Source organism: Danio aesculapii, chromosome 11, assembly GCF_903798145.1.
Source record: "Danio aesculapii chromosome 11, fDanAes4.1, whole genome shotgun sequence".
In the NCBI taxonomy this organism is placed as follows: domain Eukaryota; kingdom Metazoa; phylum Chordata; class Actinopteri; order Cypriniformes; family Danionidae; genus Danio; species Danio aesculapii.
The window spans coordinates 36,941,623-36,957,381 of NC_079445.1; the positions used below are offsets into that span (position 1 = coordinate 36,941,623).

Here is a 15,759-nt window from a genome sequence, read left to right on the forward strand (position 1 = left end):
ATATTTTAAAAATGTGAATGATGAATATTTAGCCTACGTCCAAACATTTGACTAGTTTTGTAACACAGTCAGGTGAGATTTGGTGACTAAAGAAGATATATCTCCCTTAGCCTACTTTCATTTGTGTTTTAGTGATTATTATTTAAAAAATGTAAACAATTAATATTTTTATCCAAACTTTTGACTAATATTGTCACAGTCAGCATTTGTCAGGTAAAATTTGGTGATTAAAGAAGATAAAATTCCCATACTTCCATTTGTGTTTTAGTGATTATTATTATTTAAAATTTTGAACAATTAATATTTCAGGACAAAATTTTTACTAGTTTTCTAACACTGTCAGTCAAGTGAGATTTGGCGACTAAAGAAGATAAAAATTGCATACTTCCATTTATGTTTTAGTAACTAATATTTTAAAATGTGTACAATGAATAGGCTGTTTACGTTTGGTGAGATTTGGTGACTAAAAAATATGTAATTCCCATACTTCCATAAATGTTTTAGTGATTATATTATTTAAAAATGAACAATAAATATTTATGTCCCAACTTTTGTCTTAGTTTTCTAACACCGTCAGCATTTTAGTGCTCTGCAATCACCGCATGTCCCAAATGCAGTAGTGAGTGTGCCAGATGTCCCCCCCAGTGAATGTTGGGCTGCTTCTGCTTTGAGGGGGTCCCGCTCGGCTCCTCCTTAGATCCGTGGCATTGGACCCGTTGTCATGGAAATAGTTCAGACGCATAAATTTGACAAAGTGGCTTCAAAGGCACAAAAGCCGGGATGATGAACAAGGATTAAGCTCGACGCATCTAAGACGCCACAGACAAATATTACCGCTTTCTTTTCTGAGGGGGGATGTTGCACGGGCTTTATGTCGTTTTATTAAATTAAGGGAATGTTTGGTTTTGAAGAGAACAGACTTTGCGCGATAGAAATGCGACAGGACAATTGCATTTAAGAACTGGAGACGTGAGTGGTTTTGTTGGACTGTGGAGATGGCCGCAGCGCGATGCATTCAGCAGCTGTCAGGATGGTTTGTTCTGCTCAGCTTAATGACACGCCAGAGTCACTCCATCGAGACAGGTAGGGTGATGAGTGCTCACTGCGAGAGATTTATCCCGTTATTACCTCGTCGTCTCCGACACTTGTTGCATTGGGTTTCGTCTTGTATTCTTAATTCATTTGTGTGTGTTGGCATTAGAAGTCGATGGAGATGCGGTGGCATTCGCAGACATTTGGCTTGTCCCCCGTCATTTGTCTTGCCAAAACGGTAATATAATGAAGTTAATTGAAAGTGGGTTAAAATTATGTTTAATCTTTTATAGAGTAGTTTGTGTTAACGTTTTGTTCGATTTCATTCAGTTTGTAAACATTTGTTTTTCTAAAACTTACATAGCCTATTTAAAAACTGCTTTAATAAACACATTCAGCAAAATAAACACAATGTTTTATAGACAATATTTTTTCGAAATATACACAGAAAAAACAATGGGAAAATTGACACAAATCTTCTTAATTTTAGTTTCTTAATATTTGTTTGATTTACAGTAGTTGATATGCTTTATTTATATCAACTGAGCATATATATATATATATATATATATATATATATATATATATATATATATATATATATATATATATATATATATATTTATATATATATATATATATATATTTCAAATTGTTTCAAAATTATACAGAAAATAGCAAAGAGAAACACACACAGGCATTTTTCATTTTAATATTTTTTTCTATAACACATTGGTTTCCATATTACATTTCGATGTTGCTTTCTATATATTTCTATATGCTTTCAAAATAACTTCCGATAACGGTCCAAAAACGAGTACACCCATATTTATATGTTATAGAAAAATATTAAACACAATTTAAAAAGAGGAAAAATCAAGAGAAGCAAGAAAAGTTATGTTGAAATTTTGTAGTTTGTAATTTATTTTTGCAATATTTTGCTTGAATTTAATTGTATTATCTTTCAACTTCTAAATGTTTGTTGACTAAAATATATTTTAATAAATATATCAGTTTAATAAATTGTTTTCGTTAAATACATTGCCTATATACACTGATAAATGGATAAAAATATTCATTTTCAAAATGGGGTGATCTTCCTGGCAAATGACAATATAATTCAACAGTATATATAGAAAGATCAATTCTTAAAAATAAAAGCTATTTATTGTCTATGATCAGGAAAAAATAACTTTGGCTAAATACAGTTTATTTAAACTGGTTAGGGAACATATATTCCATAAAATTGATCTGATACTTTATCTGATACAACATGTCGTCATCTAGTCAAGATAAATCCCCCTGGCGTTTGTTATTATCCAGAGAGTTGGCACGCTCTCTTCTGTTTTCCTACAGTTTGCACTTACAGTGGGAACCCGGGTGTGATTGGAGCTTTAATCTGGCCAATTAAAACATTTATAGGGAACTGACTATTCTGTTGCTCATTTTTGTGGAAACTCAGTTGAGGATGCATGGTTACGGAATATTTTGAGGGATTAGTCCTTTTCCTCCAATAGAAGGTTTGTCTGGACATTCCTGGCAGTGAGACATCATGGATCTACCGGTTGCTCTTGGTAACAAAGCTAATAAACCAAGGAGAGGTTGTAAATCTTCCTATTATTTGGTTCGGACCCCAGATGGGGGGATGCAACACCAGTTCCTGCTTGCGGTCTTTCTGGATTAGAACTGGGTTTGTTCTGTTTTCTCTCCGCCCTGTGTTTTATTCTTCACAATATCTGCCTCCTGGCCTATTGTTTTGGTTTAAAAGACGCTTAATATACCCTAATATTATCGTCTTGACTGCACTAATACTACTGGATGAGAACAAAGATTAAACTAAAATGATGTGCTTTGTAGTTGGATCTAATTTGTTTAGTAAATTATGAACACAGACACTGTTATTGAACAGAACTGAATCAACATTGCACAAACAGGAGCTTAATTAAGGCACTTAACTCTTAAATCTTTTGCAGAGCTGCTTTGTAGCAAACTTTGAATCTGTCTCATGTGTTATAAAGATTTAAGTTATTTTGCTGTTACTGTAAAGATACTCTGAAAAAATATTGTTATTGTATAATAAATAAATACATAATGGCAGCTGGGCAAAACTAAAGAACAACTTGCACAAATAGGTTATTTATTGGCATAAATGGCTCAATGAAAAATGTTTAAAGTGCATGACAATTTTTCATTTCACAAATGGTTCTTTAGATCATTAATCTTTACAAGGACTATCAGATTCTTTAAAGAATTCTTCACTGACAGGTTCTTTATGGAACAAAAACAGTTCATTTATGGGATCATGGCATAAAGGTTTTTTCTGAAACATTATTTTTTCAGAAAATATTAAGCAATCATTCAAAAGGCTACATTTATCTCCATGGAGGAAAAATGTACAGTGTCAAAATGTTCATAGGATTAAAATGTTATAATAATATTTTAATATTTTACAGATTTCTTTACCAACATCAGTGGTCACCACTAGAAAAAAATCCTCAATTTAGTTTTATTTACATATTCTTTTATTAATTAAATCTATTATTTTTTTCACATACAACAGTAAATGCTTATAATAGTGCTTGTTTGATTATTAGTCTTGGCGTCATGGTGGCTCAGTGGTTAGCACTGTTGCCTCACAGCAAGAAGGTCGCTGGTTTGAGTCCTGGCTGGGTCAGTAGGCGTTTCTGTATGAAGTTTGCATGTTCTCCCCATGTTGATGTGGGTTTCCTCCGGGTGCACCAGTTTCCCCCACAGTCCAAAGACATGCGCTATAGGTGATTCGAACAAACTAAATTGGCAGTTGTGTATGTGTGTGCATGAAGGAGTGTATGGGTGTTTCCCAGTACTGGGTTGTAGCTGGAAGGGCATCCACTGTGTAAAACATATGCTGGATAAGTTGGTGGTTCATTCTACTGTGGTAATTACTGATGAATAAAGGGACTAAGCCAGAGGAAAATGAAATGAAGTGATTATTAGTCTTGCATGGGTCAATAGGTGTTGACAAATGTATATTTGCTTCATACACAGGCCTGAAAATCCAAAAAATAGTAAAGAAATAAATAAATGTGTAAATCAAGTTGTGCCATCAACATTAAAGCCTATTAATAAAAAATAAATGGCACTGGGATTAAATATTGCTATTTACTTTCTTGCATGTAACATGTTTTTAATATATTTTAGGTTTTATGTAAAGAAATAAGAGATAAATATTTAATTCCAACAACAACAATTGGGGAAATTGAGTCTGTTTGCAATTTTACAGCCAAAGTTATATAAATGTATGTATTCTTTTCTCTTTGTTTTGATTTGTATTTCCACATCTTAATAAAATCAACCTGTATCTCAATTTTCAAAACAGTGAATGTGGTGGACTTCTGTGGACAGACAATCCAGGGGGACGGCATGATCGTAAAGTCCCACCAGGAGTCCCGCAAATACTACTTTGTCTCAATGGGAACAGATTGCCACCTCACCATGCAGTCCGCGACCCCCCGAGACAAGGTGCAGTTCTACTTCCGCTTCTTCCTGGTCTACAGCCTGCTGAGGGTGTCTCCACACAGCCCCGCTCCGCTCTTCCCAGAATCACCCAAGGGCTCGTCTGCATCTGGGCTGACCCGGCCTGACCTGAGCCTAGAGCCCACCACAGAAGAAGGGCCAGAGGACCCCTGCCATGCTGGCTCTTATATCCAGTTCTATGATGGGAGGGATAGGTCCGCGCCCCTGATCGGACCACCGCTCTGTGGGAAGAGTCCTCCTCGACCAGTCCTGTCCACAGGCAACTTTCTCACTCTCCGACTGGTGACGCGAGGAACTCAGCCAAGAGTGGACTTTGTTGGAGACTTCACTTCCTTCAGGCTGGGTAAGAATGTGTTTACATCCACTCCTTACTTGATTTCTCCTCAAGCTTAGTGCATCCAAATTAGAAAATTCTATTCATTGATATCATTTTAATAATGTGTGAGCTGGTACAGTGGCTCAGTGGTTAGGACTATTGCCTCACAGCAAGAAGGTTGCTGGTTTGAGTCCCAGCTATGCCAGTTTCCGTGGGTTTCCTCCGGCTGCTCCCCCCACAGACCAAAGACATGTGCTATAGGTGAATTGGAAGAACTAAATTGGACAGTGTGTGAATGTGAGAGTGTATGGGTGTTTCGCAGTACTGGGTTGTTGTCGGAAGGGCACCCGCTTTGTAAAACATATGCCAGAATAGTTGGTGGTTCCACTGTGGCAACATCTGATAAATAAGGGACTAAGCCGAAGGAAAATGCATGAATGAACGAATGAGTGTTGTGTAAAATAAAGACAGACCTAGTGTGAGCTCTAAATTTGCTTTTATGTTTTTTTAAGATTTATTATTTATCAGATTTTGACAGTTTAACAAACAAGAGTAAATAAGAAAATAACAGTACAAATATGATATATATATATTTATTTATACAAGTCAGTACAGAAAATTGAGGTTAACAGCATTTTAATAAAATAAAAATGAAAAGAAAAATTTTAAGAAAAGAGAGAGAAGGGAGAATATCTTAAAGTGAATAGGCTTATTTTATAAATTAAATCCTGCAGTGTAAGGAGCTATTAGTTGACTTTACTTTGCCTTATAAGTATTAAGTAGGGTGCTTTCAGGTCAATTGGGACCCTTTTTGTCATTGAGATGACCAAGGAAAAGAGTCTCAAATTGACCTAAATTCACCCTCAACTAAATATGTGCATGATTAAAAAAATGAAGTTAGGTCAACTTAACAGTTCCAAGTTACGATGGCTTTACTCACTTTTTAAGTAACGATTTGCTTTTTACATTTAGCGCCATTAAATGAAGGAGGATCTCCTATTTTTCATTCATTCATTTTCTTTTCGCCTTAGTCCTTTTATTAAGCTGGGGTTGCCACAGCGGAATGAACCGGCATATGTTTCACACAGCAGATGCCCTTCCAGCTGCAACCCATCACTGGGAAACATCCACACACATTTATTCACACACATACACTATGGACAATTTAGCTTACTCAATTCACCTATAGCGCATGTCTTTGGACTGTGGGGGGAAACCGGATCACCCGGAGGAAACCCACGCGAACACGGGGAGAACATGCAAACTCCACACAGAAACACCAACTGACCCAGCCGAGGCTCGAACCAGCAACCTTCTTGCTGTGAGGTGATTGTGCTACCCACTGTGCCACCATGACACCCTCTCCCATTTTTCTGTCCTTTTAAATCAGTTTTTAATGAATAGTTGAAAAAGTTTGAAAAAGTACTCGGATAAAGTCAACTCTCACAACCTTACAAAGCTGTCACTGTGGTTTCCTTTTAAAAGGTACACTTTTGTACTTAAATGATACTTATTAGTACCTAAAGGATCCATATTAGTACAGGGGTAGTTCACCCAAAAATGAAAATATATTCACTATTTACTGAATCAAGTGGTTCCAAACCTTTATGAGTTTCCTGTTTTTTTAGTATAATGAACAATGCAATAAAGTTGTTGGATATTTTTAATAAAAAGCTGAACTGTACATCCATAGTAGGAAAAACAAATACTATGGAAGTCAATGGTTACAAGCTTTATTCAAAATATTTACTTTTGTGTTAAACAGAAGAAAGAAACTCAAACTAGTTTGGGACAAGTGAGGGTGGTAAATGATGACACAATATTCAAGCTGGGGTGAACTATCGCTTTAAAATGACGTAATATATATAAAAAATACAAAAATGTACATTTTGAAAGGGTACCCGCAAGTGCAGCTTTTGCACCGTTATTTCTGAGACTGTAGAGAAGTCATCACAATGTAGTACTAACATATGCCTCTTTAAACAATTACAGTTAAAAAATGTGCTAATGCACTCAATTATTTGTTCCAGGTTTTAACCAATCAGAGTGCAGCGGTGCGCCCTACTTCAACTGCCGCAATGGGAAGTGTATCCCCAAGAGTCTGGTTTGCGCAGACGATAAAGGCATCGACAACTGTGGAGACGGCAGTGACTTAATAGATTACCCTGGTTGCAATGGTACAGTATTGATTTTAAACAGGCATTTTACCCTGGAATTAGTTTCTAAATCTTGCTATTTTTTTCCAGCTCCTCTGTCTACACCCAAACCTCCACAGCGCCATGTTACCCAACCGGTACCAATGCTGAATGTTCCCACTCTGACAGTGTCCACTTTAAAGAACTGCGCCACTCCAAAAGCCATTCCTGACCCAGACCCTTTGACCGGTAAGCTCTCCAATGATTCTGGAAAAATATTTTATTTAACTTTGCAACTAAAGGCCTCGGTATACTTCAAACAAAATCAGAAAAAACAACTGAAATGATGTCATTTCGAACACAATCCAATTAAAATAAAGTTGTTTTTTTTTAGTTTGTTTCGGCAGTTTGTCATGGTCAAACAGCAGTTCAATGGTGTTTAGGTCCAAAATGAACTTCCCCAAAAAGATTTGTGACGACTACTCAATCGGTGGGTGTGTCATGGAGCACCGCTTTCTTCAACGTGCTTCATATCCACATAGTTTATAATGTAATGTGTGTATTTATATAGCGCATTTATTGTATAGGCCATACAGCCAAAGCGCTTCACAATCATGAGAAGGGTTTCTCCACACCACCACCAGTGTGCAGCATCCACTTGGATGATGCGACAGCAGCCACAGGACAACGGCACCAGTGTACTCAGATCACACCAGCTATAGGTGGAGTGGAGATAGTGATAGAGCCAATTCGGTGGATGGGGATGATTAGGAGGCCATGATGGGTAAGGGCAGATGAAGGGTATTTGGCCAGGACACCGGGGTTACACCCCTGCTGTTTACAAGAAGTGCCATGGAATTTTTAATGACCACAGAGAGTCAGCACCTCGGTTAACATCTCATTCATAAGACGGCACTCACTGACAGTATAGCGTCTCCTTCACTATACTGGGGCATTAGGACTCCCACAGACCGCAGGTTGAGTGCCTCCTGCTGGCCTCACTAACACCACTTCCAACAGCAACCTAGTTTTCCCATGTGCACTCCAATCCAGGTACTGACCAGGCTCAGCCCTGCTTAGCTTCAGTGGGTAACCAGGCTTGGGCTGCAGGGTGATATGGCTGTGGCTAAATGGTTAAGAATCAGACAGGAGAAAAATATCCAGCACAACAACACAAAGATAGCAACTGATAAAGTTCCATTCAGCCTGTCCATGGCAAATATAAAGCAACGTGCAGTGCCATGGTGGAGAAGGCTTTTTGGCAGCTAATTATGAAACTGTTCTCCTCTCTCAACTGCCATTGTTGTTTTGTTGTTGTGTTCAGAAACATTATCAGCCTAGTCACTCAGCCTATTTTTGCCCTCAAATGAAGAACAAAAAAGATTAGAGTATTAGTAGACTGTAGTAGAATGAGTTGATAGAGTGAGGAGCTCCATCACCCGGGAGGAGCTCAGAGTAAAGCCGATGCTCCTCCACATTGAGAGTAGCCAGCTGAGTTTGCTCGGGCATCTGTTTCGGATGCCTCCTGTACGCCTTCCTAGGGAGGTGTTGCAGGCTTGTCCCACCGGGAGGAGGCCTCAGGAAAGACCCAGGACACAGCTGGCCTGGGAACGCCTCGGGATCCCGCCGGAGGAGCTGGAGGAAGTGTCCGGGGAGAGGGAAGTCTGGGGTTCTCTCCTAAGACTGCTGCCCCCACGACCCGGCTCCGAAAAAGCAGATGAAAATGAGATGAGATGAGATGAGATGAGATGAGAATGAGTCCTAGCCGGCCCTCCCTATAAGCGAACTAAGTGGCTGCTCAGGGCCTCGCCGCCACTAGGGGGCCCCCACCACACTCTAGTGGTCTGAGCCATTTGCTTGCTGAAATCTTTTTTATTTGCATTGTAAAATTGATCTTTATTGACAGTGCTTTAGCACATAAATAGTTATATATATTCACAAGAAAAAAACATATGTATATAAAATAATCATTATTTTTTGAACATTGAAAGGTGAAGGTCAAATGATCAACGGGAAACTCGCAGCATCTTGTTTCTCATTTCTCTTTTTTGTTTTAAAAATTGGACCGTGAAAATGAAACGAATCTATTCTTAAGGCGGAGGAGCAGAAAATGACAATTAGAAGAGACAAGCACAAGATAATTTTTAGCATTTTTTAATGTAATATTAACATTATGTAATAAACAATGGTAAAGACATAATCTAGTACCACATTTATTGAAAATAGGAAATTACAAATGAATAAACTTCATCTGAAATATATGATTTTTGCCCGGTTTTACAGATGAAGCTTAAACTTAATCTAAAACGCATTTTACTGAAACACAATTTCTTTCACTGAAAGTCTTTCACTGGCATATATTGCACACTGATCATTTTTTTCCTGAGACATGTTTATAAAAGTTTTGTCCTAATTAAATGAATCCTAGTTTAATCTCTAAAACTTGCATCTCAAAAATCTAGACACCAATTAGAAAATAAGTCAAGGCAAGGGACAGGGAATAATAAATACTTGCTATATATATATATATATATATATATATATATATATATATATATATATATATTTTTTTTTTTTTTTTTTTAGACTCTTTACTTTACTCTGTTTGCTAAATTAATAGAATAAGTTTTAAACATTCTAAAGATGCAAAATGAATCACTGGTCCCTTTATTAAAGATTTTTGAAGCTGCTAGTTGATAAAAAATATTGCTGTTTTAAAATGTCCAAATCATTCAGACAGTTATTAAGTAGAAGAAATGTGGCAAATCCTTAAGCTTTACATTTCTGTTTTATTGACTGTACTCAATAAGCTATAAAACCATTGTGCCATGGCATTACTCCACTAATAAGAGCAAGGTAGAGCCCCGAAATTATTCTGCTTAGGGCCCCCAAATGTTCAGGGCCGGCCCTGGAAAGAGTTGATGTAGTTTCGATGTTACATAAAGTGAGCTGATTTGCCGTTGTTCATTTTCAATTCAGATGTGGTGCATAAAGATACCTCACTCCAGATTTGATACTAAATATATGAAATGATAATTTGTTCTGGCATATTTTGATGCAGCGTACTTCATGAGGAAAAATGCAGTGGTGGATTGGAAGATATTCAGCAAATATTACCTTAAATTACTTTCTGATATAATACACACAATGCATTTATGGAGTTATCTCATTAGAAATATTCAGTAAATTGTGATAATAAACATGCACATAATTGATATTGTGGGGGACTTAAAAATACATTGAATAATTATTTATTATTTAAACTTTTAGATCGCTTTGTAGGTGTATACGCAATGTATCTGCAGTGGTGCACTTATATATATATATATTGTTGCAGCTTGTTCAAAGTGCTTATTTAAAATGAGCTGAAGCTACAAAATTATTGAGATTTTCTTTAAGACAACTTGACTGTTTCATGTTCAATCCACTTAAATTGAAGTTAATCAATTTGTGTTGGGACAACATGGAGGAATTGAACGTTGCATTTTTTTACAGTGTGTTCATAAGAGCATCAAATGCTTGAAGACTATATTGATTAGCTTAATAGTTTAAACATTAGCATTATCACATGTTAATCTGGCCTACTACATGCTGAAACATTGATAGAAAGTTTTGTGACTATTTATAGGGCTATTGTGTGTTAACACTGCAACGAGGCTCCAATAGTTAACATTAGTTAATTAAAAAAATTAACTAAACTCACAATGAAAACTTGTTTCTTAGTTAATGCCTAATAATGCATTCAAATTGCCAACAGCTAACTTCACAAACTAGCTAATTGTAAAAAGTCAATCTAACAGCAAGCAGCACATTGTCTGTAAATCTGTAGCAATGTTCAATAAATCAGTTTTACACGGTTGTTGGTTAAAACTCACTATCATGACTCTACAATCTTTTATTAGTGCATATTTTGACCTCAGAAGGAAGTTTACAATGATAAAAACTGGGGAAGATGAAGATGGTTCAAGGCACAAAAAAACACCAAATATAATGACCACTGCTCAGAACGCCGGCTCTTTTTGCGTGTCCATAAATTTAGTTTTATTGCAGTATAATGGTGAACTCTGAAAGGCTAAGGACACAAAGTTAATTGAGGAGCACATAAATGTTCATTGCAAACAGTGAGCTGTAAATCAGCTGCTCGTTGTAACTTCTCAAGGGTACTAGTCCACTGAGTAGCCACTACTCACATCTGCGCATCTGAATAAGCTGTCATTTATCTCCATCCAAACTGCTTTAAAAGGCCACAGGTGTTCGAACAATGGTGCAGATTTCACAAAAAGAGCTTTAGTTAACCAAGGAACCTGCGTATCTTATCTTTTACTGTATAAAATTACTTATTGTATTTTAATTTCACCAAATAAAAAAAAATAATAGTCCAATAAGTCTAAAACTAAAATAATTAAAATGGTTTTCAGTAAATTAACACTGAAATATAAATATTTGGTGAAAAACATAAGACACATAAATAAATAAATAAATAAATAAATAAATAAATAAATAACACTAACTAAAAACAAAAAAATACAAATTTATAAATATTATTTTATATAAATAGTATTAATATAAAAATTACAAAAAACAAAATTACTCAAATAAACTTAAAATATAAAAGCTAATACAGAATATTAAGTGCCATAACAGTATATAAGTACAATATATAACTAATTATACTTCTTATACTCTGGAAATATAATTTACTATTATTATTTAAATAAATATAAATAATATAAATAAATAAATAAATAAAGCACTACAAATATAAGTATAACTAAATGTTTATTTTGTAATAATAACCACATATAATTTAACATTTTTTATTTCATTATATGGCATACATTTTCTGAATAAATAAGTCTTAATGCAGAACAATTGTATTATGTTTCTGTATATCAATATAACCTAATGCTAGGTTAATAAATTCTTTATCCACATGAATAAAAGTTTTTTCTCGCCGCTGTCTCCACTGGCTAGCATAGTTCGAGACTTGTAGAGCTGCGCATCGATAGATTACTCTTCAGTGTTTGGACTCTCAGCAGTGAATATTAAACCACACTGAACTGAACTGAAGTAACTGTTTCAGTTCACTATAATCTTCTATGTTAAGCTGCTTTGACACAATCCACATTGTAAAAGCACTTTACAAATAAATGTGAATTGAATTGAATTGAAATAAAAGTAAACAAATGCAACTATGTCTGCACGGTGGCCCAGTGGGTAGCACGATCGCCTCACATGCAAGAAGGTCGCTGGTTCGAACCTCGGCTGGGTCAGTTGGCATTTCTGTGTGGAGTTTGCATGTTCTCGCCGTGCTCCGGTTTTCCCCACAAGTCCAAAAACATGTGGTATAGGTGAATTGGGAAAGCTAAAATTGTCCGTATGTATGTGTGAATGAGTGTTTGTAGATGTTTCCCAGTGATGGGTTGCAGCTGGAAGGGCATCTGTAAAACATACGCTGGATAAGTTGGCGGAAAAATGCTGTTTGTTCAAACTATTTTTAAAAATGAACTTGAATTTTGTTGACAACTTAAATTTGTAAAAAACGAATAACTTAATTTTTTCATGTTGTCTCAACACAAATCAATTGTGTTGAACCCAGAATTGTTTACTGCGTATAATAATGCTGCTGACTTAAAGGCTCAAGAAACCCTCAAGTACTTTTTTTGAGATTTTAACAGTGTAATTTGAGTGTGTTGAGCATAATTGAAGACAACCTTACCATCTGTCAGCTTTAATAGTGGATAAATCTGGATAATTTTGAGCTTTTGTCAGCTAATTTCAACTTCCGGGTTTAAAATAATTATTGCGTCTGGATCAAAATCTGTGATGTAGCAATATCTGCCTGTCCAGTGATGACCTGTCAGTTTCTCATTATTATTCATGGACCGAGTTTTCTTATCTTATGAGAAAAGCCTGCTTATAATTATTCATGACTACACATGCTTTTTGACAGACCTGCCAAGCTGCGAGACGGTGCATATGTCGTATGTGTTTGTTTCCATGATCCACAAGCTTTGTTGCATGACTTTCAGTGCGATGCTGTCAGGGCCGATACAGCTGTCTGTGTATAGCAAGCATTTTTGTCAGGAGAGCTGTACGGGAATTGAAGAATGGCAGACTTTGTCCTTTATCAGTTGAGTTTGTTACCATTCAGACACATCACCGTGCTGCCGTGTTCACACATGATTTAAATCCTCCAGACTACATTTAGACCCGGGATCTGCATTTAGGCTCTTTGATTCAGGAGGAGAGATGTCTTCCTTATTTATAGTGCTTATATAAACATGATTATCTTTATAATGATATAATAAATTGTGGTTATTTATTATTTATAGTAATTATTTATTGTTTGTAGCTTTAACGTTTGTATAGATCTCAGTTCTTTGTCTGTTTTTTAGTCTGATTTTGTGTGTCAATTGACAGTAATCCCCCCCCCCTTCCCCCATGCTCTGCTGGCCATGCCCACTCCTCCCTCTGCTCTCAGCGCTCCACGCCCATCATGTAGCATTTTTTGGAAAGATCCTGAGGAAGACTTGAACTGAAAGAGGGGGTTTTCATGATTCAAATCCAATCCAATCATGGCTTACTGTTTGTTAAATATGCATCATTATAACATTATGTAAAGTGTAAGTGACCAGGTCCTGTAATGAAATGTTTTCTGCTGCAGATTCTCAGTGGTCCGTGTCTCTGCTGGCGCTGTATGTAGTTCTGGGGGTGGCGGCGGCTGGTGTTCTGCTCTGCTGGTGCTGCTGGGCTCCTGGATGGTTCCTGTGGCGCGTCAGTGTGTTCCGCTTCATGCCCTGCTGTAACTCCTGCTGCGCCTCCTGCCAGTTCTGTGGGCGGAGCTGCTCGCAGAACAAAGACCACCGATTGGCTAAAGTCACACCTGAAGGAGCCGCAACACCTGTGTCTTCCACCACCACCGTGGCTGTGTAAAAATAGCACAGATGCAAAAAAAGACTCAGAACTTGAGGACTATTTTTTGAAAGTGGTATTATAGCATAAATATAGCATAATTATATTTTACATTCATTTTTTTTGTTTGTTTTTGATGAGTAATTGGTGGATAGATTTCCACTGATGTTGTTTTGTTTTTTCACGTTTTTGAAGGTATTATAAATGGTCTGTGTTTGTTGTATTACATACAGGATTTATATAAACACATTAGCTGGCATTGCTAGTGTTTAGTCAGTTTTGCAAAGTGAGTAATGTTTTCCACTCTATAATACGTCAGTGGGATACTGCTAACACTATCCAGCTACAGAGGACTACACAAATGATGTATTATTAAAACTACAATAAAATCCTCATGATGCTTTTACAGCTGCATTTTTATTTAGCTGCAAGGTACTGTTCACTATACTCAGGGTTGCCAGGTTTTCACAATAAAACCCCCCAATGGTTAACACCATTCATTTGTAAAATACATATTTTAGATCATAAATTATAAACGGTTTCTTCTTTGAAAAAAAATACTGTATATTAGTTACCGTAAAAAATATTGTCTTAAATTTGAGAAACATGGTGTCTTGTGTGACTGTCCTATTCTGTCCAGTTATAAATGTAGTCAAATTTCAGGCACGAAACTCAATGCGTGTGCAGGCTGATAGGAAGTATTGGGGAGGTTACTTTGAAAATGTAGTTGATTACAGATTACAAATTACTCTATTTAAAATGTAATAAGTAGTGTACCTTTTCAATTACTTTATAAAAGTAAAGTAACCGATTACATCTGAATACTTTTAAGTTTCTAATAGACATTTCAACTAAATTTTCAAGTGTTCATACCAGGTGTGCCCTTACAGTAGCTCTGTTTACTGTTAGAATTTCAAAATCTTTCATCACTTGAATTAAGATTATATTAATTTAATTTTAAAGCACAGCCACTACTAGACCTTATAACATAAAATTGTTTACTGTTGTTACAAAATCAAAATTTTAGTTAGTTGTGCAGGGTGATTTTTGTGGAATTTGCAATAAATACATCTAAGCTATTTTTGCAATTTTCATTTTAAAATCAAATCAACTTAAATCTAAGTCAATTAGATATTAGTGATCAATAAAACTGTCAATGAATCATATGAGGCAGAATTGTTCACTTCAGTTTTTTACTGTAAATAATATGCTGTACTAAACAGAAACAATTTATAATATATATAACAGCAAAAACTCATTTAAAATACTACAGTAATTTATATTAAAGGGAAATATTTAGGAATAAGCATTATACTGTATGTATATTTGCAACTCTTTATTGATAAATTACACTACATAATGTAGTATCATTAGTAACTATCATGAACTAATAGTAATTACCATAGTATACTTTAGCCTTTACTATAGTAAACTATACATATATATATATATATACACATATACATATATATACACATATACATATATATATATATATACTGTATATACACGCACATATATATATATATATATATATATATATATATATATATATATATATATATATATATATATATATATATATATATATATATATATATATATATATAAAAATATAGACCTCCTTGATCTTTCCATCAAGCAAGTTTTTGTGTCAGCACAATGATTGGTTGGCGACGTCACAGAACGAGAGGTGGCAGTAACGCACCAAAACGTTTGTTGTTGACCACCGTAAAACAGAAAGAAGAAGAAATCACCATTCCCACCATCATTTGGATTTACTTTCATCAGCTTGACAAACGACCTCACAGCTCCGTGAATGTCGGTGCCGTCACTTATTGATCC

General features: G+C 35.7%; 1 protein-coding gene across 1 annotated transcript; it reads left to right on the forward strand.

The window, feature by feature from the left end:
• Positions 1-716: 716 nt before the first annotated feature.
• ldlrad2 (low density lipoprotein receptor class A domain containing 2) lies at positions 717-14,320 on the forward strand. The gene is made up of 5 exons (XM_056468267.1): positions 717-1,083; positions 4,391-4,891; positions 6,895-7,041; positions 7,111-7,248; positions 13,667-14,320. Exons 1-5 carry the CDS (start codon positions 996-998, stop codon positions 13,933-13,935), a joined length of 1,143 nt encoding a protein of 380 aa, XP_056324242.1. The 5' UTR covers positions 717-995; the 3' UTR covers positions 13,936-14,320.
• The last annotated feature ends 1,439 nt before the right edge of the window (positions 14,321-15,759 follow it).

Coding starts and splice junctions, on each gene's coding strand:
- ldlrad2 (XM_056468267.1), top strand. CDS start 996: ATGGCCGCAGCGCGATGCATTCAGCAGCTGTCAGGATGGTTTGTTCTG. Junction 1,084..4,390: donor GAGTCACTCCATCGAGACAG/GTAGGGTGATGA, acceptor TTTTCAAAACAG/TGAATGTGGTGGACTTCTGT. Junction 4,892..6,894: donor CTTCACTTCCTTCAGGCTGG/GTAAGAATGTGT, acceptor TATTTGTTCCAG/GTTTTAACCAATCAGAGTGC.